Source organism: Egretta garzetta, unplaced genomic scaffold (genome assembly GCF_000687185.1).
Source record: "Egretta garzetta isolate BGI_Z169 unplaced genomic scaffold, ASM68718v1 scaffold426, whole genome shotgun sequence".
In the NCBI taxonomy this organism is placed as follows: domain Eukaryota; kingdom Metazoa; phylum Chordata; class Aves; order Pelecaniformes; family Ardeidae; genus Egretta; species Egretta garzetta.
The window spans coordinates 380,930-407,731 of NW_009259977.1; the positions used below are offsets into that span (position 1 = coordinate 380,930).

At 36.9% G+C, this 26,802-nt stretch overlaps 1 protein-coding gene across 5 annotated transcripts in view; it reads right to left on the bottom strand.

Annotated features, from left to right (window-relative positions):
* Positions 1 to 26,802, bottom strand: part of RBFOX1 (RNA binding fox-1 homolog 1) — a 1,334,919-nt gene that overhangs the window by 110,342 nt on the left and 1,197,775 nt on the right. Inside the window, exon 2 of one of the 5 annotated variants that reach the window (XM_035895930.1) lies at positions 18,546 to 18,551. The exons of the other annotated variants lie outside the window; for them this stretch is intronic. Within the exon in view, the coding sequence (XP_035751823.1) occupies positions 18,546 to 18,551 (6 nt within the window). The remainder of the gene's footprint in view (positions 1 to 18,545; positions 18,552 to 26,802) is intronic. 5 annotated transcript variants of the gene reach the window in all.

Genomic DNA, 26,802 nt, shown 5'->3' on the forward strand with positions numbered 1-26,802 from the left:
CACAAAAATGATCTGAGGGCTGGAGCACCTCTCCTATGAGGACAGGCTGAGGGAGTTGGGCTTGTTCAGCCTGGAGAAGAGAAGGCTGCAGGAAGACCTGATTACGGCCTTTCAATACCTGAAGGGGGCCTATAGGAAAGATGGGGAAAATCTTTTTAGTAGGGCCAGCTGTGACAAGACAAGGGTAATGGTTTCAAACTAAACCAGGGTGGGTTTAGACTAGATATAAGGAAGAAATTCTTTACAATGAGGGTGGTGAAACACTGGAACAGGTTGCCCAGAGAGGTAGTGGAGGCCCCATCCCTGGAAGCATTCAAGGCCAGGTTGGACGGGGCTCTGAGCAACCTGATCTAGTTAGCAGTGTCCCTGCTCCTGCAGGGGGGTTGGACTAGATGACCTCTAGGGGTCCCTTCCAACCCAAAACATTCTATGATTCTATGATTTAAAAAAATATTCAATATGTGACCGCTCAAATAATTTTAAAAGAAGCTATTTTTCTAAACAGGTACACCAAGAACTAAAGCTACGAATGCACTGGGAGCTGAAAGCACTGGTTGTACAGACCTCTTAGCGCTGTAAGAAATCAATGGTAACTGCAGGTTCTCAGCACCCCTGAAAATTACTACAGATGGGCTTTCTTCCCGTGCATGTCAGTCAGCACTGTATCAGGTGAGTTTGTAGCTCTGACGTTTAAGATGTCATTTGTCATCTTCACCGAAAGGTCATTTCTACCAATTTGCTGCATGACTTTTTTTCTGGTTCCACTGAGAACGTATTTCTAATTTTGAAAATCTAATAAACAGTTACATATTTTAGTAGATTATTGATGAGTACTGCCTGAAGGGAACCACAGGATGAAAACTTTGGCATCCTATTGAGTATAAAACGACAGACACTGCTACAAAATCTTATTTATGAAAAAAGCATTTGATATGGGTATTTATTAATACACAATTGCACAAAATTGCAAATTTCCAGCAGCATTTTATGTTATAAATGTTAAAAAAAGTTGCTGAAACTTGAATCCTTTAATGACTGTTGATTGAATTTGCAGGCACTTTCTACAGAATTGAGATGCTCAATTTTACATAATAATTTCTAACTCAATCGATATATATGAGCTAAACAAGTTTAATCTTGGTGAAATTTAATTTAGGAATGCACAACATTCAGAGAAAATCATGTGAGGCATGCCTACATCTCTATGCAGAAATATGTCTTCATATGACAATTTTAATTATAATTTCAGAGAATAAATATTCCTCTTTATCTTAAGACCCTGTGTCACACTGTTATTATTTGTCGATAACTTTCTTTATAGTTCACTTTTCTCCTGACCTGTGTCCAGTCTTACTCGACACATACATATCTCCATTTTAATAAAAGTTTTGTGTTGTTATCATCTCATACTGAAGAGAAACCATTTAACACAAAAAATAAGGAAATATATCTAGCCCCTCAGAGAAACAACCATCATGAAACTGACTTCTTGAGCTAGCCAATTTAAAGGAAATAGATATGCTCATAATACTGCCTAACCCCCAGTATCAATACAGCCTGGGGGGAGAAAGGATTGAGAGCAGCCCTGCCGAGAGGGACTTGGGGGTGCTGGTGGCCAGTCTTACTCGACATATACATATCTCCATTTTAATAAAAGTTTTGTGTTGTTATCATCTCATACTGAAGAGAAACCATTTAACACAAAAAATAAGGAAATATATCTAGCCCCTCAGAGAAACAACCATCATGAAACTGACTTCTTGAGCTAGCCAATTTAAAGGAAATAGATATGCTCATAATACTGCGTAAGTATAGAATCACGTTAATATTTATCACTGAAATTATCAAACCAGCTACAGCAGCATATGGAGGTGTAAGTGATAATAACACCGATTTTAAGAAAAATACCACTAAAATAAGATGCCCTTGTATACGATCTTTCAATACAATATCTGGAGTAATTCTCTGCCTGTCTGAAATGTGCTCAGGAAAAAATGACACAGAAAAGAAAATCCTTCACAGTCTGCATTCAGAAAACATTGTTACTGAAGCTAATGCACGCTCCAGCTGATATAAAACTTTTCTTTGAGTGTCAGTTGTCTTCAATAACTATATATATTTTACAGGAATTTGGTTTTACTGATTTGCTCTTCTCTCAGTACATCACTGCCTAGGGCTGTCATACTCCTTTGCCTTTTCTGGCTAAATCACACATACTGCTTTTGGTTCCCATTCCACCACATATTTGCAATTATAAAATATTAAAGAATCTTAACATATGATAGTCTTAAAACTTATAATGAAAGTTATAACAACAGAATACAGAAATAGAAGTCCAAATTCTCACATACACAGAAATAAATTAAGATGAACTCCCTTTACTTCAGTGAGCTTCTGAAGGTTTAGGTGTTAGAATAAACTGAAAGTGAAACCATTCTTACAGGAAGCAAACTGAAATCAAATAGGGTCCGTATAAATATATGGTGTATTTTTTAACCAAATCCATCATCAGGACAGCTGAAATAAAATCTAATGTTTTGTAAAGAAATTCTTTACCAAGATACTAATTTTTCATGTCTTTAACTCAGTTCTAGAAACAGAAATCTTTTATTCTTAAAAGACTTCACACTGAACTCAAGTTCTTGAAAAAAATTTAAAACATTATTTATTTTGGCCAGCCTAGCTTTTCCACAGCTGTCACTATTACTGATTCTTCCCTTTGCACTGAGAGGAGGTTAAATGCAATGAAAAACAAGGTGTGCCAGTTATGCTGCAAGTTTTTAGAAGTTTAACGGTTGAAAAATGTCCTTCTAACAGCTGGCAACAGGCATGCATGATTCTTAATAACATTTGCTTAGTAGCTATCACTCAAATGCAGGTAGTGGCCTGCCCTGGGCTCCTGAAGCCCCTGTTGAGCATAGCTATTTTAAGAGCTGCTGCCCCCTTTGGGGCAGGTGAACCACGAAGATTCCATCTCACAACCAAAGAACCCATGATCCAACCCCTGTGCTGCCTCAGGATTGACCTGCACTACAAATTTCTGATATCAGAAGAAACTATTATAATTTACAAAAAAAGCAGTAATTTAACTGAAAAGAACCATTGCCTAAAACTTTCCAACAAATATGTTTTTTGGTTTCACTTTCTAGCTTTTCCCAAGAATTTTGAAAATTTATAAAAGTGAAGAAAAATGCTAAACAAGATGATGTTCTAGATAAAATAAATTTTAAAATTTCCTATTTGGAGAAAATGTCTCCCCCTGCCTTTTTTTTAAGACCTCACTAATCCAAATTTGTGATATATTTCACCCAGAAATACATTACTGGGGGAGGGGGGGGGGAAGAGAATGTATGCTTTAAAACCAGCTCTAATACAAGCTCACATCCCAAGTTACTCCTGACTGGACACAAGAGTGGCATCTCCCGTCCTTAGCAGTTGTGGCAAAGGCACCGCATAAAATAAAACAGAATGTTCAGTGAACCTGAAATCATAGAGGGCCTTCCGTACACCACTTGGGCAGAAAAAACAATTCCATTCTCTTTCCCAGCAAATACAAGTTTTCTGTATCCCTTTCCATCTATTACTGAAGACAGTCGCTCCTATAACGTTTCTTACACTGGCATTGTGAGTGTTACGCTTTCCCTCTATTCTTTCCTATTGACTAATCTCTTTCATTTTCTACAAATGGTGTAGACAAAACCTTTCACCCTCAAGCCCTGTTTTAAATGTAATGAAATGCTGTCACAGCATAGCTGTTTGCACGCCACTACAAAAAAGAATGTTGTCCTCAATCTCAGATTTTATAGAATAAATGGAACATAAACAGCAGGACTGCCTAAAATTGAACTAAACCTATTATTTCTTCCTAGGCAAACTGAAACTATATTGTATTAGAATAACTTGAAAAAGGTTACTAAGTCTTGATCATTTTTCTATAATGTGTAAACAAATTCAAATTAGTTGCATTTTTTTTTAAACCCACACCAAGTCTAGAGGAAGAAGAGCCTAATTCTAGTAGGAATAACCTGTAAAATATTTACAGGAAGAAAAGAAAGAGAAGAAAAGCAATAGATTATTTTTTTAAATATACTTAATGACACAGTGCTACACTGAGTTTCTCATGTATACATACCCACATAAGGGTAAAAAACCCTTTAGAATTTAAAATTTTTTCAAAAAAGCTCATTAAATTAAAAAAGAAAAACGCTCAAAACAGCACCTGTTTTTTCCTGCACCACCAATCAAGTTATTTCTCAGAGAGAAAGAGCTTGTGAATGTCTTCTAGGCATTATTTGATTAAGTTGACAATATTATGTGAGCAATGGTTGAGTACCCACTGTGCTGTACTTTTGACCAAATTGATTTGTGTAATGAACAGTTGCTCTGTCTCTTCTCTAGCCTGAACAGGGCTCTTGATTTAACCAGTGGTGCTGGAAGCCAAGTGAATTTACAGCCCCCACAGTCATTCTCTCTCAATCTGGAGAGAATAGCAGCAGCAGTACACGAGCAAGCATAATTCAATACATTGTGCTATAAGTGCAGAAAATAATATCAGAGAGCTCTGCAATATACCTGTTTGATTTGATTTGTAAACCTGATAAAAAAGCAATCGAGAAAAGTTCAGCAGAAAAAATATATATGCGTCCTGAGCAAAAATGTAACCATAGTGAGTGTGTACAAAGAACTGCAAAAATCATGCATAGTAAGTCAACTTCATACTTTCCTTAGATAATATTGCACATTTTCCATTTAAAAAGGGTCTAGATCCTGAAAAGTTACCTTTCCATGAAAAAGTGAGCAGAGAGAATAATTTAAAACTGAGTTTGGGACTTTCTGAAAGCACTGTTTCCCAAATACACTACAAACAGCATACTGACAAATGCGGTGGACTTACATATTTCCTGTTTTCTTAAGTAGCTTGACTGATTAATTAATCATACTGGTTTTGATAAATTTATATTCTGAAAAGACCCAGCCCTGCAATGTGCTTCCCGGGAGCATAACAACATAAAGGAAAAGGAGTTATCTACGCAGATACATCTGTTTGTCCTTAAATGTTTACACAAAGGTGTAACACATGAAAAAAATTCTATCACTGTGCTTTTTTACAACTGTGATAAACATTACCAGAAGCATCAGTGACTTTTCTTGTCAACTACATCTCTGTTATCCTTTACTCATGAATAAAATCAATAGTAAAGTCTTGTTGCTTTCAGGATGTTACAAGGTGAGATTATTTTTTCATTATTTGCATTATTTGCATTTATTATTAGTTCTAAAGCTAAAAATATTGTAACTACCTCATATTGCAAGTCATGCAGCTCATGCCACATCAATTTATCCCCTTAAGAATCCATTTCTGAAGACAACGTGCACTGTTCTTTGTGCTGATCTACTGCAAAGTGCACACAGATGTGGGACTTGCCATTATGCGCAAGAAAGGTAATGGTGTAATCATGTTCGCATTTGACAATGTTGCTAAATTTCTGGTGTAGCTGTGAATACTTCGCACTCTAGGAATGCTTGGTTTCAGAGACACTGAGACTTAAACCCTGGCAGGGGAAACCCTGACCCTCTTCTTGTCAGTGGTAAAATTCCCTTTTATTGCAGCTGGGTCAGAACTTCACCCCATTATCATACCCACTTGACAAAATAATTTCACCTTTCCCATTAATTTCACTCAATTTCCCAAATTACAAAAGTGTAATATTCCTGGTTTCATATGCTTTACAAAAACCTTTTACTATCCAAAGCACCCAATGAAAACCAACCAAAGCAATTACTTTCTCACCATACCCTATGATAGTTCTGGAAAGAAATGTAAGAGGGCAGCCAAGTCCCTGTTTTCTCCCATCTCTGAAGCAGTGAAATATCACACTGGCTCCTGTCCAGTCTATTAGTGCAGAAGAGCAGTCCTCCCATTTCACTACTGGCAAAAGTATGTTAGATGTTCACTTGTGCCTATTACTCTTATTAATAATATACATCCTTCAAAGTTGAGATGAAATGTGAGACACATATACTTAGCTTGCAAGCTTGTATGGCATTTTGGTGACCCAAGTGATGAAGCTGGACAGACTAGCAAGCCTGCCTGCTTTGTACGGGGTAGAACAGATTTATTCATAACATTGTGCTTCACAAGAAAGCAATTGCTTCATGTAGAATGGCATTTAGGAACAAAGGCAAGAAAAAGTGGCTGTTCTGTATAAGCTAGTCCAAAATTCTAACAACCGAATGAAAGTATTTACGTTAAATAAGTTTTGTATCAGTCAAGGAAGTTCACCTTTCTTGTCCCAGACATAGGGGACCAGAACGGCCCCTACACAATTTCAGTTCTGCATGCCTCGTACTACATTCAGTGTAAGTGCATGTGGTCTGAGCAGTAATGGAGTCTGACAACAAAGCTTTATTGAGGCAGTAAGAAAGGTGATCAATGATACGCCCATGTGGCAACTCACCTAGTCAATGATAGCAAACACTGGATCATAAGCAATGCCGTGGCTCCAGTGGGCTGCCAGGGACACTTGGTGTCTGGGTTACCTGGCAGCAACAGCCAGTGCCTTTTGAATGCGGGCAAGGGCTGTGCCACCCCTCGACTCCACCAGCAGCAGTGTGATTGGAGAAAATCATACCTTGCATGAGTAACGTGGGCAGCATCCTGCCAACACTGCTGATGGAGTCTGTTTGCACTGGTGACACTGGCTGAGGGGCAGGGTGTCAGGAGGCAGGGTGTCAGCATGCTTTTTTTAAGTGAGAAGGGACAACCACCTCCCCTCTGGAATATTTTATGTTAGAGGTCTTCAATCGGTCAGATAAGTAAAATTTACTACCAGGAACACAATGTAAGGTGGTTGACTCTGACTGGGACACTTGTTTTAGATATACTGCAACACACAAACATATCCCAGTAGAATCCCTTAATCCAATTTACAGGCAAATGAAAAAGAACCTGAATAATTTTGTGGTTTGCTTCAACAGTTTCTATGGTTTCTGCTATTGAACATGCTTTGGGGCTTCAGTGTACTGGGTATTGTTCCATGTTGAGGACTTTAAAGCAGTACTGATTATTTCTTTCATTTCTAGATGGATGCATTCTGGATGCTGATACCACAGGCTACAAGAAAGTACTGCTATTATTGTGATAGCTTATGCATAGAAAGCTAGCAGCCTAAAAAAGAGATCATTAATTATGAGGACAGATAGGAGTAATAAGATAGGTTTCTTAAGCTTCTGGTACTGCAGGGCAACTGAAGGGTTATTAATTACTTGGCTACATTAATTATTTCCCCAATCTATCTTCCTTAACAATATGGAATATAGCCCTTACATAGTGCTTTACGTTGCCATTGCTGGCTCATCATTTTTCTTCTAAAATAGTCAGCAGGATATCAGGGAATAGCATATCCATCATGTTTGGAGTGGAATTGCCAGAAACCATAAGTGTTTTGGATTCTGAATGTGTTTTCTCAAAACTTAGGAAAAATTTGCTGGTTATAAAGAGTAGATATCTTTTTTAAAAGACTATTCATGACAGGTTTTAATAGAGTTTTGAGTAACTTAAGCAGTTGCCAAGTTCAGTTAAGGACATGCAATTGACATCATCATATCAATAACTTGAAATGGGAGAAGGAATTATAGTAGGTTGCCCTAATTAATTATTTATTGTTTGCATCGATTCACTAACTATTTCTGACCACTTACTAATCCCATCCATGAATATCACAACAACAACAATTAACAAAACCATTCTCTAATCAGCTGCATCCTGGCTCCATTAGCCAAAAAGGAAATGCATACACTCTATGCATGTTTTTAGAAGTTCATTCTACAGCTACAAGGATATTTTCACAGGATAATTTAAGATTAAATTCCTTGGGTTTAACCTTAAAAAAAATTTAAGCAGACATATTATGAAACACTCTACTGGCCAAAGGACAAAAGCATTTGTTTAATCCAAATGAAATATCTTAAGCAGTGATGCACAGACACAAAGAAATAGTCAAATAATTTTGTTATTCCTCTTTCATCTACTAGTGAGAAGACTATTATTTCTGATCTAATTCTTGTTGCTCTTTCAAAGCACTTCAATAGCAGGAACGAAGTGTTTAAAAATAACATTTCAATACTTGAAAGACTTGTGTAAAATCAAGACAGGCAACAAATGAATACGTATCCAAAAAATACCATGAAAATAAATATAGAAATTTTGATTAGAGTTGATTAAAGGTTTTTTATCATTTGAATGGGAGCCTAGCTTCACACTGCACAAGCTTGTTTAATAAATCCATCAAAGTATTACAAGAATAAAAAGCTATCAGTATCCTTGGCACTAAGAAATTTCTCGCTCATGTCATTTTTGCCCACAAATTACTCAATACATTTACATCCTAAATTCATTTCTGTTATTTATCTCACGATGGCATTTGTTTCCTCCTCTGTGCCTAAAAAGAAACATGATTAGCTAAATCCTCCACGACACACCCGATATAAAATCCTGCCTTTCATGCCACCTTGAGACTCAGGTGCTTTTCAGCCTGCCTTGTGTTTACCCCAGTGCTTGTATAGATGAGTGTTGGTTCAGACCCATTGATCCAACTGGAAACTTACACTTCATAAAATGAGTGAGCTGGTCCAATCCACAAGTGAAGAAAGGGACATAAAGATGCAGATGATGTTGGGTAAGAGAAAGCTGGAGGACAGGCCTGTTCCTTTCTATGGCAGCACAGCCTTACATCAGTTTAAGCCAGTTTGGAAACTTCCAATTACCCCAACCACAGACAGGGACTTCAGGGATTATGGGGTTATACAGACAAAATATATAAAACAGGAGTTTAAATGCTTCCTCTGGAAGTATTAATGGGGAATGGATATGATATGTTCTCAATGTCCAAAGATGCAGATCTGCCACCTACAACGTGTACTAGTAAGTAACAAAGTTTAAATGAAGAGGGGTAAAATAGATGAAAGAAATACAGAAATGTTTTGTAAAGCTTACAGGTAAATATGCCTAATTGTTATGAAAATTCTAAAACACCTTCTTCTAAGTTAAACTTTGAAAGGCAATCGCATACTGGCAATAAATCAGAACCCAAAGCTCTTGAGACTAAGACTTTGTGACTGATGCAAAGCTTGTGGCAATAACTTCTTTAACTGGAAATCTACTCGTTCTCCCTAAGTAAGTTTTCCCATCCAACGCAGTTATTACCTTAATATATGAAGAAATTATTCACAAAACAACATAACTCAATATACAGGAAGGTGACTGCACTTTTTACCTGTGGTCATTCATTCGTTCACAAGCATCACTGTTATAAAATAGAATGAAATTCTTTCCTTAAATGTTCAAATTAGCTTAATAATTCTTGCAAATATTATCCTTCATAAGTCAACATTATAAAAGGTTGCAAAGGTGCAATACAGCTTATTAAATTTTTGTTCTGGCAACAGGCTCTATCTAGGCAAAAATATCTTTTAACGTCTGTGACTACCTTGTACAATGCTGTGACATTTAGCGATATTTGTCCAAATGAAAAATCATTAATGAAATACTATGCTACACAGCTTCAGAGGACATTACTTTCTTTAAAAGAAAGAGAAGAAGTGTCTTGAGATGGAACATTTGCAGGTTTAGCTACGAAGAGTTGTTTAGAAAGCAATGTTTACCCTCAGCTGGAATCAATGTACTCTAGTTTCTGGAATTCCCCCCCTGAACTAGACTTATGTCATGCATGTAAAGTCCCTTTTTGTAAGAGTTGTGTTGACACAACCAACTGCTGAGTGAACTTGTGGGAGCAGAGTTTCATACTGAGAGAGAATGGTTGATTGCTACAGTGCAAGCTCATGAAAAGAAAGAAAATGTGACAGCATGATAAAAGGTTTTTTGCTGTTTGATCCCTCACATCTTAGCCCAAGGAGTCAATTCTTGAACCCTCTGAAACACAGAAGAATTTGAGAGTTCTCCATGTCACAAAAAGACACTTTCTAAGTCACATTGCTCTTTTTTATACTGAAGCATATATCAACTCAACAAACAGCAGTTCAGCCCATACACAACTTAGTAATTTTTCAAACTTAGTTTACTGCCATTCCATGAAAAAAATAGCTGGATTTATTTTTCTCATTGGTGTTTGGTGCTCTCATATCTTAGCATGTTGCAACCAAATGCAAGCCACATTTCAAGAGAGATACAATGTTTTGAATGGAAAAGCATGACTGTGCCTGCTGTGTTCTGATGCTGTCCTTCCTACAGAACACTGGATGCACTACCACGGTCAACGGAACGTGCACGAAGTTTTCCACTAGCGCAACCAAAGAGAGTGAAGTCCACGTCATAGAATATTATGCATAGAACATAAAACAGAAACAGACTTTTTCATCCTTCTCTTCAATATCATCCAACACCTTTTCTTCATTAATGTGGAAGATGATTTAAAGTTTTAGAAAATATTCCTTCTTCCTTCCTTTCTCCCACTTAAAAGAAAAATCTAAAGAGTACCGGATGGTTCCATGAATTTGTAAAGGGTTTAAATCACCAATTCAAATTTAGCTGTGAAAGCCAATCTTGAATTCTGCTTGATCACATGAATGCTGCTTGTTGCAGAGCTTCACCAATGCAGCTTCTACTGCAGAACCAGGCAACAACTTTGATTACTGATACTGAAGTTTAAGAAAACATCTATTGAAGAAGTGGGAATAGAACTCAGATCCTCTTGAAATCAAGTTTTCCTTTCCTGGAAAAGAGAATTTCTCAGGAAAGAAGGCAATGAACACATTCTCTAATAGCAACCCCTGAATCAGGAGAGTTGGCACTGACAGTTTAAAGCTTTTTCCTATTTTTCCCTATTTCTCACAACAAGCTTGCCAACAGATCTTTTCACTTGTTCATCCTCAAGTACAACAAGAAATTCCTCAGTCAAGATGTACCTATTTTCATCCAACATCTGTACAGAGAAGTTTTGTGGTTTAGCCACAGCTGGCAACCAAGCCTGACCCAGCCACTTGCTCACCTTCCCCTCCGCACCCACCCAGTGGGAAGATGGGGGAGAGAATCAGAAGAGCAAAAGTAAGAGAACTCATGGGTTGAGATAAGAACAGTTTAATAATTGAAATAATAACAATATTTTAATGGAAACAATGGGGGAGAGAGAAAGAAAATGGGATAAAACAAGTGACGCAACTGCTCACCACCTGCTGACCGACACCCAGCCCAACCCCAAGCAGCGATCGCTGTTCTCCAGCCAATTCCCCCCCAGTTTCTATATTGAGCATGATTTCATACAGTACTGAATAGCCCTTGGGCCAATTGGGGTCAGCTGTCCTGGCTCTGCCATCCTCTCAGCTTCTTGTGCCCCTGGGGAGCTGAAAAGTCCTTGCCTAATGTAAGCACTGCTCAGCAACAACTAAACCATTGGTGAGTTATCAACATTCTTCTCATCCTAAATCCAAACCACAGCACTATGACAGTTACCAGGAAGACAATTAACCCTCTCCCAGCTGAAACCAGGGCAGAAGCCATAACAGTCTCTAACAGTTTTGCTGTCTGTAGTTCACTTCGGGAATTGGTACAGTATGCTACAGCCATGCTCCCTCAGTCATTATTAGAGTGTTCCATCAGTCATTATTACAGAGTTTCATCAGTCATTATGACAAAGTTTCCTCTTCGCTTGAATTCTTGGAAACGGGACTCAGTCTAGTAATGTTGTTTGCAGACAAAACAAAACTGGGTGGAGTGACTGATACGCCAGAAGGCTGTGCTGCCATGCACCTCGGCAGACTATAGAAATAGGTCAACAGGAACCTCATGAAATTCAACAAAGGAAAGTGCAAAGTCCTGCACTTGCAGAGGAACAACCCCATGCACAGGGGAGTGACCAGCTGAAAAGAAGCTCTGCAGAAAAAGACATGGGAATCCTGGAAGACAAATGGAATATGAGTGAGCAATGCATGAGGGATTGGAATATCTGACAAACAAGCAGAGAACGAGAGAGCCTGGGACTGTTCAGCCTGGAAAAGAGAAGACTTGGAGAAGTCTCACCAATGTGCATAAATACCTGAAGTGAAGCAGTAAAGATGCAGGAGCTAGGCTCTTGTCAGTGGTGCCCAGTGACAAGACAAGAGACAAAAGCTGAAGTACAGGACATGCTGTTTAGGTGCTGGGAAAAAAATTTCCTGTGAGAGGGATCTAACACTAGAATAAATTTCCCAGAGGCCTTGTAGAGCTCCAGCCTTAGAGGTATTCAACACCCAACTGGACACAGTGCTGAGCAACCTACTCTACTTGATCCTGCTTGATTTGTCAGCAAATCAAGATCAGGTTCAGTGATGATAATCAGACTTGGGCAGCCCCATGATCAGCAGGTAGGTAGAGACTGATGGGGCAGATCTCAGGTCAGACCAGGCCGGAGCAGATCAATCAACTGTCACCGGGCAGGCGCTGGGGGCCCTGGACTGGACTGAAACAGAGCTCCTGGGCCATGGGTGGGAGTGTGCTGGGAAGCTGAGCAGGGCCAGTAAGGCCTTGTAGTGCCCTCAAGGCCCTGACAAGGATCAACTCATAAAGGCTGATGCCAGAATATCGTACGAAAACAACGTGCAAAGGAAGAGGATCTAAAAAGGGAGTGGGAAAAATCTTCATTCAGATGGGTGAAAATTTCCTGCTTGACATAAATTAGTGCTTTTGTACTCTGCAAATTATATACATATATATGCATTTTATTCTTACCTAACAGACTGGCTCTCCTTTTCTGACTCGTAGTTGCTCACTTTAATCAATATGCTTTTGTTTTTAATTTAGCAGTACTGCATTAAGTGGATTATTTTATTTTAAATACTGTCATCAACAATAAAGTTTCTGCAGACCAAATTTGTGCCCTCCAATTCAATGATGTAAATCCACTTTCTTTTGATTATTCTTCATTTGCACCTCTCCAGCCTTGCAGTATTGAGAACGCTGTTCAAATTTACCTGACTTGGTTCACAAATCTGCTGTGGGTGCATATGAAGAGAAAGAATACAACATGTAGTCTCTAAGACACATCACCTCTGAAAAAACTAATTTACTAACTGAACAAAATATTTGCTATTGATATCATTGATGCATTAATAATGTAATACAATAATGATAAGATGTGGAGTTAATTTTCAAACAGAACTTTAGTCGAAACAAGTGAGATAAAAAAATCAACGTAGTTGTTATATGGAACAGCCCACACAACAAAAAATTCTAAAAATATCATCAGCAGCTGAGTTGCTCATTCCAATTATCTGGGCCAATCTTGCATTCTCTGCACACACTATTTCTTCTGAAAGAGTATTGCTTCAAATACCAGGCATCACAAATGTAATCATGCAAATGGTTATCCTGATCTAGTATCTGACATTGAATAGTTCAAAAGATGCAAGAAACTCTCTAGAAAGGCAACTATTCAGCAAACCTCCCCCCTCAGAAAAAGTTCTCTGCATTACCCCGAGTGGGAATATGATCTTTCTGAAATATGCCAGGACTACCTCTTAAAATATTCTGTATATCCTTTCATAAGTACAGGGGGGGGTTACTATTCTGTTAACAGTTAATATTTATGTATTTGTGAAAACATGGCTTTTCATTCTTTCCTCTGTCATATACACCCAACATCTGTTATTTAATAAAAGTACTTAAATGTCTTGGAACATATATAGCTTCCACAACACTCTTCATCTACATCCGTTAGGGGGTCTTTCATGCATTGCATTTTAAAAAATTATTTATTGAAAAAAAAGTCAAATCAGGGTGTCCCATTTTCTTCTTCTGCTGTTATGCACAGTGCTTCATGCAAATCCTCACAATACTAAAAAGTGGTCAAAACTTGTACAGCTTGTTAAACTTCACAATGACCTTGCAGGAATATTACAGATGGACTAAGTGTACCCAGATACTTTCCAAAGTGTACAAAACATCCTATACACACCGAGAACCATTTTTTCAATTACTCTGTACAAGAGAAACAAACTTTTAGACACAGAAAAATGCAAGCCTTCAACACCTTTGCTTGAAATTGCAGTAAAATAAACATTATGTAAACACACTGCCAGCAAATGACAACTGTACATCATCTTTTCCCATCACTGTTCTACAACATCTAGCAACTGACGGCTATAACCCAAATAAACAAGACACTCTTCAGAGAAGAAGGATTAATATGCTACAGGTAGGCACTCCAGCATAATCACTTTCCTCATTGTGCACTGATTTAGAGAGTTACGCTATTTTCCCTTTAAATCTCACTTGTATATCTGATTCCCATATTCCTCTCTTGCACATTCTCTTTACATATATATAGAATACAGTATAATAGTATAACCACGTAAATAAATAAATAAAATATTTCTTTTTTGTGCAGTCATGATTACTGCATCATCTGCTAGTTCTTAAGATTTCTGTTCCTTTCCACCAGTTATCCTGAACCTGCATAATGTAACTGAAGTCTTTCCATACACACTTTGTTTCCTATATCAGTAATTGTAAGCTGTAATGCTCACCAGATTCCTTGAACTACAACTAAAGTCTGGTTTATTATTTCCTGCCAATTGAAAGGAAAAAGGAGCATAACTTAAGAAAAACTAACAAAAGAAAAAAACTGCCAGATGCCCATCACATAGTCAGCTTATCAGCCACCACCCTCTGTGGAAATAAAGCCAGTTCCTGATATCACAAAGCTAGTCTTTCATGAAACTTAAGGAATTATTTTTCCATTTTTTTCATTGTACTTCAAACCTCTACTGCAAAAGAAAGCCCCACTAATCCTTACAAGTCAGTCAGTGTAGGTTAGTGGACTGAAACTGGAAAAAGGGGGAGGTGGAGGGGGGTGGGGAAAAAAAAAATATTTCTCAGTTATTTTTTTGACACCTGCTTCTGAACCCAAGCTTGTCTCCCTAACTTGTATAAAATCTCAGCCAAAGAGATTTTTTGTTTCTTCAGTGATTTAGGGACATCCAAGTACATTTAGCTTCACTGCTGTTACAGAAAACATTTGGTAATCTAAAATATATTCAAAAGAAACCATTTCATGGTACCTATTTTTCTTTTCTAGGTATGGAATTTTCATTCTACTTTATACTCTTTCTCCATGTACTGCTTTTTAAGGAAAAAAAAGGTTTGGTCATTCAGTTTGACAACCAAGCCTACAGTGTATATACCATACTTCAGGAAGAGGAGGAAATCACAGGGGTTTTTTAATTTATAAAGACAGACTTTATTCACAATGAGCTAAGAAACTGCTTTTTGTGAGTAAAACTTAGACACTAATATGAGAGGAAGCTATGGCAATAATTAACAGCTATTGGGAGTAAAACTAATTTAGAAATATAATAAACTCAGAATACTTGAACTGACTTCATCCAGAGAAAGATAAAAGAATAGCTTACAGAAATATGGCAAGAATTGCATTTCTATTTAGTATCATCTACTTTTGTAACACCTCCCCGTTCCTCTACTTCTAAAGGAAAGCCTGTCAAAATTGCTCTTTGTTGGACTTCTGGAAATGGATTTACAACTAAAATTGTAAATTATAACCTTTACTGTCTTGCTCATTTCCATCTCAGCAAAGAATTCATCTGCTCCAGAACACTGTGCATCTCTTGACCACTCGATAGCTAAAGTATCACAAGCATTTTTAATTATCATTTACAAAATGAAAGAAAGAAAAGCAGGTCAAAAAATGAGACTCACAAGTGGTAGGTATGATTTGAAATTCCTTCAGTCATTTGCATAAGCATCCAGTATGCTTTGATGACTGCCATTATGAGATTATATAAATTCATGAAGAATATACATTTATTAACACATACATTCAGGACTTTTACTCTTCCCTGGTTAGAATGTCAGGTGAGCATTTCAGCTGAAAGAAAATGAATTGTGAGCTAAAGATGAGCAGTTCTGTCTCACCTGACTTACTCCTGTGAAGAACCTCTAACAGACATTGTGGGGCGCGTGCATTACATTAGAACCACGCCATTGATTTTTTAAAAATTTCCTTTAAATAACAGTGAAGAAAAAAAGGTTAATTAAGTTCTCCCATGTGATTCTATTAAGAATATCCACAATTACTATTGAAATATACAGTTAGTCAATCTGAATGACTGAACAGCTGTGGCTGCTTTAATGTAATGCAGATGCTGAGAATATTATAGCAAAAAATCCCTAACAAACCAACCAAACAAACTAAGTTTCTGCCCAGAAGTATGATACAGAAAGCCTCATAACTTAACATGCAAGGATGAGTTGGTATATACTATATATAATATATAATACTTTTTTGTGTTATCATCCAAATCCTGTATTTTGTAATACGAAGCAGCATTTGACAATATGAGTCATATATCCATAACTTGATATACTGGCCTACTGGGGTTTTGTTATTTGGATTTCTAGCTTGACCAATTGTGTCCCCCCCAAAAAAAAACCATCTCAAAATTTGTTAAGAAATACATTATTTTCAGAGATGCTATGGAGGCTTGTACAAGACATGTATTTCACTTCCTCTTCTCTCACAGGTATTCTGTGCTAATTCTGTTGGAGCAGAAACTGCTCGCAGTGTTTTTTACAAATTTAAATATGGTCTTAAACTAAAAATAATCATCTACAGAGATTTACTAAGGATATATTTACACAGTCCAAACACTATCAACTTTTTGATTGTATCTTAATAAGAACAGAACGTGTTGATTTTCGACATCTAAAAATAATAAAGAAAAAATAGTCTTGGCTTCTGCATTAGGAGATGGATGTCTCTATATAAAATATTTTCCTGTAGTCTTTTTTCTTGTTTAATCCCTCAAAACTATTTCATATCCTTCAGATACAGGTGTACTTCATTGAGAGAATAAATTGAAAGTAAAATACTTCTTTTGTAACCAGAGAGCAAAAAAGGCTGAAAGCAAGTATCAACAGTCTGCAAATAAAAGTTTTTCATATTTAATTCCAGATTTTATTAACTGCTTCAATTTAGCATGGCCAAGACATGGCACTTCATTGAAAAGAGTGGAACTGACTCAAAAGATTAATTACAGTAAAATTATCCTAATCTGTCATAAGCTCTGATATAGGAGTAAGAGGAAGTAATTTGCTTCAGTAAAAAGCAACGATCACCAAAGCATGAAAATTAACACTTCCCAGAGGTAGATATTGAATGAGAAATATTAGCTGCATCAGCATATTGGAGACAACTATAAACTGTGGAAGACTGAGAAATACTATAGTTTATTATGATAAAGTCAATTTTATCACTCAGTAAATGCTCACTTTGTGAATTTAGCACTGTATTTCTTTCTCCTCAAAGGTAAATTGCAGTACTGCTTTACAGAATTTACACCGGTTTTGTTTCCTTTATGCATTATTGCTTACTTTATCTCATGGAGACTTATTAATACACAGAAGGCAAAAAATCACCGAGTATTACTTTATTTTATTGCTTTGAGTACACAGTCAACACCTATGACGTATGCTCTCCAGAAATTATATTAGTCAGAAAGAGGTTTTTTTATCATTTTCAGTCAGTGGGCACTTACGAGCAGACAAGAGCTTTTTTTTTTTTTTTGGATACTCTTTCTTTACATTCTTGTATTACAGAATAAATTCGACCCAAAGATTTTATAACCACCAGCATTCATACTGAAAGGTACTAATGCATCATTATGATCTAGCAGGTTGCTCGCTGTGTTTTACAGCCTTTCACACTACATTAACCTTTTGTACCTCAAGTATTTATGACCTCATAAGTAAGTATTTATCAAACTGAAAGCTTATATACAGCACTGTATTTTAGCTATCATTTGTTTAGGAACATTTATAATTTTTTTTTGCCTGAATTTAAAATCCCTTTGGTATACAGTCCATATTTTTAACAAAAACATTAATGCAAAGTAAACATATTTTTCCACTAACCACGAAAATGACTAGACAAAAAATTGCCAAATGTCTCATATACGGTCTCATGCCAATATGAAAAAAACCTTCTCATGCAAATTTTATTCTAAAATAAAACAAGAATTTTTTTTTTTAGAAACAACAAATTATTTTTTATGTTTTCCAAAATATTCATCAGGCTATGTAGCAAAATGATACACAGAAGTACTCCTGGTACAAGAATCATTGCAATTCTGAAGTCACAGATTCTCCATAGTGCGCTGTATTTAACAAAACAAAACCTCCACAAAATATAGCAACTCAGGCAGTACCTATGCTGTGTTAAATGTCCCCATGCCATATGCATAGCCACATTTGAGAAAAAAACTGCAGTTGATTAATGTATTATACAAATATTGCACAAATAGAGTGTTGCTTGCAAATATTTTTCCAGGCAAAGCAGTATGAAATGTGAGGTATTGAAATCTACCATGAGGAAGTCAAAACTCTAAGCTTACAAACATTCTCATAAAATTTATGGCAAACAAACACTGCTGCATAAGCTGAGCATATCTCCAAAAGAAACAAAGCCTGTCTAAACCTGTCATTTCTCTGCTCTCTATTGGGTGCGTGTGGCAGGGTAAGGCATTATCCTCCTACCCACAGGCACCTGAGCAGTGGCAAAAAGAAGAAGAAAAAAAAAAAAAGAAAAAAGGAAAGGAAAGGAAGACCATAGAGAAAAATGCCATAGAAAGGGGAAAAGAGTATCTGCTGCTCTGTTAACATCTTCTGCGCACTCATGTGGGGACAATGGCTGAAAGAAGAATTCAGTCTCAGCCTCTGAGGGGTTTATTCTAGCTGGTAATCATATTGAGATATAGATTGGCCTTGCCTGCTGCATTTATTGCAGGAAAAAAAAAAAACCAAATGTAAATAACTTTGTTACATATGGAATAGGTTAAGGAGTTGCTGAGGTGCTTTGCTCTCAATAGTGCCCTCCTCTAACAAGGTGCTGCCGGTCAACCCCACTCCTGGTCATGCTCCTTGTCCATACTGCAATCTCCTGCCACCCTTCTTGCAGCTTTCTCAAGACTTTGCAGGGTAGGTTTTAAACCCAACAACCCAGTAAGTCAAAGGCCAGGTTTCAGTCTCCCTCTCTCCTGACAGCCACAGGTCCCTGTATTTGTAAAGCTAAGTAACACAGCAGAACGCCTTCATATTTTGCATGCTACAGGGAGTTTTAGACCCTTGTCACCTGGCCTTTGCCATGATCCTGGCAGCAGTCATGTTCTTCATATCATTTCACGCCCCATATCTTTGACTTCTCAATCCCATTACTCTGTGGTAAGAGAGCTGGAAACTAGCAAAACAAAGGAGCAGATGGATCTTGCTATATGCTACCACACACAGTGACCCCTGCCCTCATCATGTATCATGCACCACACGGGGGGTTGCAGGTGCACCAAGAGCTGTTAGCTTCACATGGTCTGCATGGTATGTCTGAAAGTTAAACTAAGTTGTAGAATTTTGCCTTTTTTAGAAAACATAGACATTTCTTAAGTTAAAGAGCATCTAACCAGCTTTTTTTCTTATTCATACATCTGAAACATAGCATTCACACAAATCAAGCTCAAACTGTGATCTACTCAACACTCAATGCTCCAAAAGCACTCACCAGTTCAAAAGGAATTCAGCAATAGTATTCTGTTGTTATGGGAAAAAGACTCTCTTGGTCTAGACAGTCAGGCTCAGGACAGCCAGCTGCTGCAATCTGTTTTGTCAAAGATTTGCCTCTGGCAGGTTATTTAAACTACTTTTACCCTAGTTCCTCCTCTGCAAAAGTGGAAAAAACAATAATTGTCATTCAAGAAATTCTCACAAAATGGTCACAAGGATGAAATCAATCTTTTCATGAGATGCTTGGAGGGGCTCATCCTCTGAACTCAACAAGAAAGAAATAATCACACTAGATTAAAGCAGTAGCATCACATTCAGAAATATCTCAGTCTTACAGTCCACTCCCAAATCTAAATACCTTTATCATTTGAGGTCTCAAGCTCTCTATCTCAAATTGGTTTGTGCCACGCCATAAGAGTGGTAGGAAATGCAACACAACTTCCCTCATAGAAGGAATCATCATCTCGTAAAATATCAGAAATCTTAGAAAAAACAAAGGAGGGTTGCCCTGCATTCAAAATCAATCAGAGCAGCCCTATACTGCACCAAGAGATGCATTGTGCCCTGACAAGCCTCTAGTAATATTAACCCCTTAGACCCTCAGCTGCACCAAAGCAGACAACACATTCTGCTCCTAAGGCAGTAACACAGCATGTCATACATCCTCCTTCAGTCACTGTGACATCTCTATGAGGAAAAAATACACAGTAAGATTTCATAACATTGGTTACATCTCTGTGACAATGTAATTCATCAGCACCAACAAGCTTGTACAGTGCAGCACTGAACCCCCATGTTATATTCCTGCAGCATTAACATCAGCCTCAGGTATTTTGTGTATTTTCCACTCAGCCTTTACTATACCAGAGAGTGGACAGTGAATAGTGACTACAGAGATAAGACTAAAGCAAACAAAGAAAAAAACCCCAACCCTTCGACCCCTCATAGCACTCAAAGCTCTTTCTCTTGGTGATAAAATTGGCCTAAATATGCACTAGGATATTATTTTCACAAACCTTATCAGAAGAAGGTCAAGGTATAAAGGTATTTTAGCAAATGCAAGGGCAACAAATTTATCACCTGCGCACTATTCAATTTACCAAAGAGACCACATATAAATAATGTTAATAACATTTGGCATGAAATATTTACTCTTATTGAAAACTGCTGAGCAAATACTGCATTTGATTGCTGCATTTGATCAGCAGGGCAAGGTGTTACAAAGTGTCCCCAAAAGATCAGTACTTTCAACTAAATTTCAGGGATTTCCTAGTTAATTCCCATTTCTTCACCTGAAAAGTGTGATCAAGAACAATTCTGTGTAGTAAATGTACAGTTTGTTGCAGGGGCAACAAACTTCAACAAAGATACCACCAGCCAGCCTCGATCCCCTCTTTTCAGACCCAGCAGCAGGAACATATAACTGAGGGCACACGGCTTTCCAGAAGAGAATGGAGCATGCTTGTAATGCTCATTAAACTGTAAATTGTAAAATGGGTTCAGGTCTAGTCTAAACTCAAATGATTACTCTGATACCTGAGGAATGACTATGCCATACATGCAGTAATCTTCCTGTGAATGTCTTAAGTAATAATGAGTAAACTCTGCTGAAACAAAAAGTCTCCTTTTACTTGAAATAAAGACAAGGTACCATTCTTCATGGAAGATGGACAGACAGATGAAAATACATAACTTGAAGATTCAGGAATATGAGACGTCCTTCCTTCCCACTGAAGGCAAAAAGGCTTAAAAGCATAGGACACAGTAAGTCAAATCAAAATAAAAAGTACCAGGGTCCTAAATTATGCTAGCTAACTGGTTCTAAACTTAGCTGGTCTAAATGATCAGTATCTGAAATATATCAAATCAGCATGTCAAATCAGTAATTCAATCAATTAGAAAGCTACTCAAATTTGGGCCAACACTTTATGAGTGTTTAGGTCAAGGAAACTGGACATACCAAAACTAGATTCAGTTTGCTACCTGAAAAGATTGTCTATAGAGATATTAAACAGCTGATGATAGTAGAAAGCTATTTTATGTAGTGTGTGGCCCAGGCAAACCTGACTATTAGGGCCGCCACATTTCTAAGTCAGAAATGTGACATAAAAGAGGACTTATTTTTACTACTTGCTACAGATGCATAGTTAGGATTATTAATATCATCTATATCATAGCACACAGTGAGTATATGCTACATTTCTAGGCATGTAATAGTCTATTTGGGAATCCTTAATTTTGAAAAACCCCAGACAAATATCCCAAGTCCTCAAATTGCATCTGGATAAAAGTTCCAGGCAGAAAAATTAGATGCATTGGGCTAAGGTAGACACATGGGATATAGTAAATTTGCTGTCCTGAAAGTATGTATTCAAAAAAACAGCAACAACAAAAAAACCCAATCCAAAATCCCACACCTGTGTTGAAACAGAAGTATCTCTTGCTGTAACAATATCAATAAGAAGATAAAAGCCTTGGCTCTTTGTATTAGGAAGTGCAGAACAGAAGCAGTAATTCAGACACTAGTACCTTTGATTGAACATGTTTTGTCTATGAAACATTAGAATTTTTGGAAAGTTGACTTTGCGGTACATGCAAAAAGAGAAGCAACGTGGGAAATGGCTTCAATTTTCTTTCAAGAGAGAACAGAGAGATAAAAGGAAGGGATCTGCAACACTTTCAACTCAGTGGGGAAAAAAAGAAAAGAGGAAGCTTAGCTCAAAAACAAGAGGAAGAAAATTCTAAAATTGGAAATACTTGCTGGAGACAGGAAGAAGCCAATAGCAACACTTTATGCTGGTGTGAAAGTGCTTTTATTGCATGCGTGAGCCTTTTCACAAGTACAGATAGTGCCAGTATGTTAACTTCAGCAATTTTACAGTGAGTGGAACCTGCAGTATTCCAAAGCTTTATAACTACAAGTATATGCTAGATTACCTTCAAAACAAAATTTTAAATAGCCCTAATAGTAGCCAGTATTGGATATCTTTGTGCATACCAGCAGGTACTGACATTTCAGCACAAGCTTGATATCTCAGTTCATGTGTACCACTCAAATAAAATGTCACCTACCAGCTTCTATTAAGGGCAAAATCTTACAATGCAAATGTATTCAAACACAACTATCCAGCAGCTCTGCAGAAACTCAGGACCCCACTATTCAGGTATCTATTCCTGAATCCAGTAACTTTGTAAGAAGTTCTATTCAATTATTATGAACACCATTACGCAATCCTGGAAGTGCTTGCAGACTTACCTCTGAGGTTAAAACCATATTTTGTCACTGAAGTACTGTGTTCCATGGTGCAAATCTACTGGGATATAGTATGACCTGCTCATGAGTATCAAAAAATGTTCATACATTAGAAATTATTCAATGTCTGCCTTACAAACATGTTTACTCCTCTAACTTTTAACCTTTTTTTTTAACTTTTAAGAAAGAAATTTTCTAAACCCAGGAATTTAAGCAAGTTTCCTAAAAACCCCAGCAATTGTACTGTACTTTAAGCTCATCACTTTAAGGGATTACTGTAAAAGAAAAGTTTTTAATTTGCTTAAAACCTACCTGTTTATTAGATTTTTATTTCTCTTTTATATCCTTTACCATCTAATATTTTTTTCCCAAACACACTGTCAAAACTAGAATATATTCTGTATTAAAAAGAGAAAAAAGTGACAGGCATATATAAACACTACAGCTCCACTACTTCTCCCGCTCCAGATTAGGACAGTTTGCCACCTGTGCCTGCCAGTTTTTCTCTAAAGTAAAAAGGAAAGAGCTTATGTATGAGAACAAGAAATACAAATATTCAGAGGTGAAACTTGGCATCTGTTTCATTAAATTTGGTAAGACTATACTCGAAAACTATGTAAGAAAGGAAATGAAGGGGAGGGAATGTGTCCACGAGAAACCATATTTCTCAGCACAACCGAAGTATTTCCATACCCCTAAAACCAAAAGAATAAGGACTCTGAGCAAACAGGCAACAGAATTGCTCCATCTACAAGTAAATGCACAAGTTAAAAGCAAATTTCTCTGGCCTCAACTATTAATTTTTCCTCAATGTAAGTGAAAAAACACAGAATTTCTTTTTGAATATAATTTCATGTTAACATTAATATTTTCAAATATTTATTTTATTAATTGACATTTTCTAACTATATTTTGGCAATAAATCTTTTTATATAAGGGCAGCAATAAGATAACATTTTTGTAATATGAACATATTACAAAATGTATCATGCCATTATGAAAAGCAAAATTAGGTGTCCCAGCATTATTATAACTTGAAAACAGTAAATTTACATATTTCCATTCCATTTTGTAGATGTCTCTTACCTCACACATTATGTGCTTGTAACCCTGCCATTACAGAAGCTTCCTCTGCAAACACTTAGTAGTACAGAGACTTAAATCCTTCTGGAGAGCTGGGTGATCATGCCTGCAGTATGTTGCAGTGTTGGTACACATATTGTTTTCAAATCAAATATTTAGATACTATTCTGGAACAGCTGGAACTTATGTGAATCCTTATTAAATTAAATAGTTGACATCTTTTGATGCACTTTTTATAACAGCAACAAAAAAACACAGGCGTAGAAAAGACTTGCCGATTGTAATCATGCTTTACTCTTCTCTTTTGATTGAATCAGAAGGCATTCTGCTGCTTTATTTTTTTTTTATAAATCAGAGGATAAAAGAAAAGTATTTTAATTTCAGCTTAAAGCAAAAAATCACAGCAAGAGAAACCCTTCATTTTTACTTTTCAAGGTATACAGAAGCTGGGAGACAGCGCCAGTCTTATTACAGAATCTGCAGTCAGCCAATATTTAAAGATTGAGATGTCCTCAATAGCAAACAATCTTTGAAGTCCTCTGTTCCATCAATAAAGAGTTTCATCTTCTTTGTCTACCACACGTAGAGGTGTTATTAGACCTCGTGGCTGAGGCTGATAACAAGCTGCCACATGGGTGCTCTTTAATCCCCCTCCTTCTCACCAGCATTTTTACAGAACTGATTGCTGTGGCTGTGAAGGACCTGAAGAGTACTTACATGTTCTCCTGCCATCTGGAGATGAATTTTAAATGGGCATCTCAGAATTTGTATACTGGGGTAAGACTCTGACTGTAGTTCAGAAGCAGTTCCCAGAAAGGGAAGAGATGATCAATGGCAGTGGCAAACGTTTCTATGGGTGAGATTTAAAGAGGTCTCCACTGGAAAAGCAAATGCAGAAAGCCCCTTTAAGCAAGAGTTGTGGATGGCCTGAGGGTTCTCTTTTAGAAAGCCATTAAGGGGCATTTTCTAAATCAGAAAAGGCAGCACAATATGCTGGTACTGCAACACAACAGCATCTAGAACCAGCAAGATGCAGCAATCTAGATACAGAAATACCAGAGAATTTGTGTATGTTCTTCAACTCAACTATATATTCTCCTCAGAAGATTACATATTCTCTCCGTACCACATTAAAAAAGGATAGCTGGCTTTGTAACTCCTATTGGGGGAAAAAATGAACATAAACTACTAGATAATCTTGGAATAAGCAAAAACTGGGAAGAAACAGGAAGTAGAGACAAAGCAGGCATATTGAAAAATAACATTAAAGTAAAACCAAAGGAAGATTATAAAAAGGGAATAAAGTGTCGTAAAGATGAAAAGCAAGACAAAACAACCAAAAAAGCACACAAATATTAAAAGCAGGCAAGAGGCAAGCAAAAGGAGAGGCAGGTTTTGCATTTATGCAATTCTTTTTAACAAAATAGCAATTATTTTTTATACATATATAAAAACTTCTCAGTGTGTTAGGAACCATTTATCCTCTACACCTGCAGTGCCAGCAAAGTAACTAGGTGTTCACTTTTAATCACATAAGTAAAAAGCACAAAGCACATGGCAACTACTCACATGTCAAAAAAACCCCCCACCTCCAATAATATCAAGTTATATTTTAATCAGCTGACGCTATCTTTTTCAAGTCAACAACTGCTCACGCATCAACATGAAAGAGTCTCAATTTTATACAGAGCAACTAAGTACGTTTCACACAAAGAGAAACCCAACAGGAGGTTTGCTTTTGCTGTGGATGCATGCTTTTTTGCATGCATGCTTTTGCACGTAATGTTTTGATAGAGGCAATCTTCTCTAAAGTCATATTTCAATAAATTAATTATCAAATGTGTACATTATTTTAAATAGTGCCTAGCTACAAAATGCAACTGTAAAGTATAAACTATCTTAACTGGGAACAAGACCTATTACAGGAAGGGTAAATTTAGTTTTAAGAGTACTTGAATTTTTAAAATAAAGATAGTGATCTGTGCATGCATTATTATACTAATTTACTGAGGTTATAAATATATTTTAAAGCATTTTGGTTTTAATAGAAATCAGAAAAGCATAGTAATAGGAATAGTAAGTAATAGTTTTCTTTAAACGGTGATGTTCATATTAAAATCAGAAAATTATGGACTAAGTTCAGATTCACTGGCACAGTTATTTTCTGTTCCTATTAATAGTTTTAAACAGAAATTACCTGCAGTTTACAGTATAAAGGGATACATGCTTTCATAACCAAAGTCCACCTCCTATACCCTAATGGCCTGAACGGACCTCCTAACTGCATTCTTATCTTCCAGTAGAACCAGGACAGGAAAACCACCACTATGCCGGTCTTCCTCAAATTGCAGCCATGTAGATTACATATAGATATCTTGCCATGTAGATTACTATTTCCATGTCACACTTGTCTAAAGAAATTGCCATATATGTAGGATTAATTGAAGATAACAAAACCAGGTTACTCTCTTACGTATCCCTTCATCTGGAATTTCTACCTATTTCTACAATTAATATATTATTGGCCATTTAACGTCTAGATTTTTGCAATTTGAAATGACCACCCAAATCTTTCTATGTATCACAGAAAGACCAGATAGAGCACAATGTGTATGGTTAGCTTACTCTAATTCCTTTTCCAATAATGTCTGAAAGGAAGAACTTCTAACCATGTCCTGAATGGATATCTAGTTAATAAGAAAATAGTCCTCTGTCTACTTCTGCCTGCAATGTGTTTCACCCTGTCATGTCACTGGTAGACCATAAAGCAGCTTCAAACTTACAGATGGATTCAACTGCTTGCAGGTTAAGCCACAACTACTGTCTTTCTAACATTGACGGATAGCAAAATTAAATGTTTGAATCAAGTCAGTCTTTCATACTGACCCTAGAAAGGGAACAGATTAAG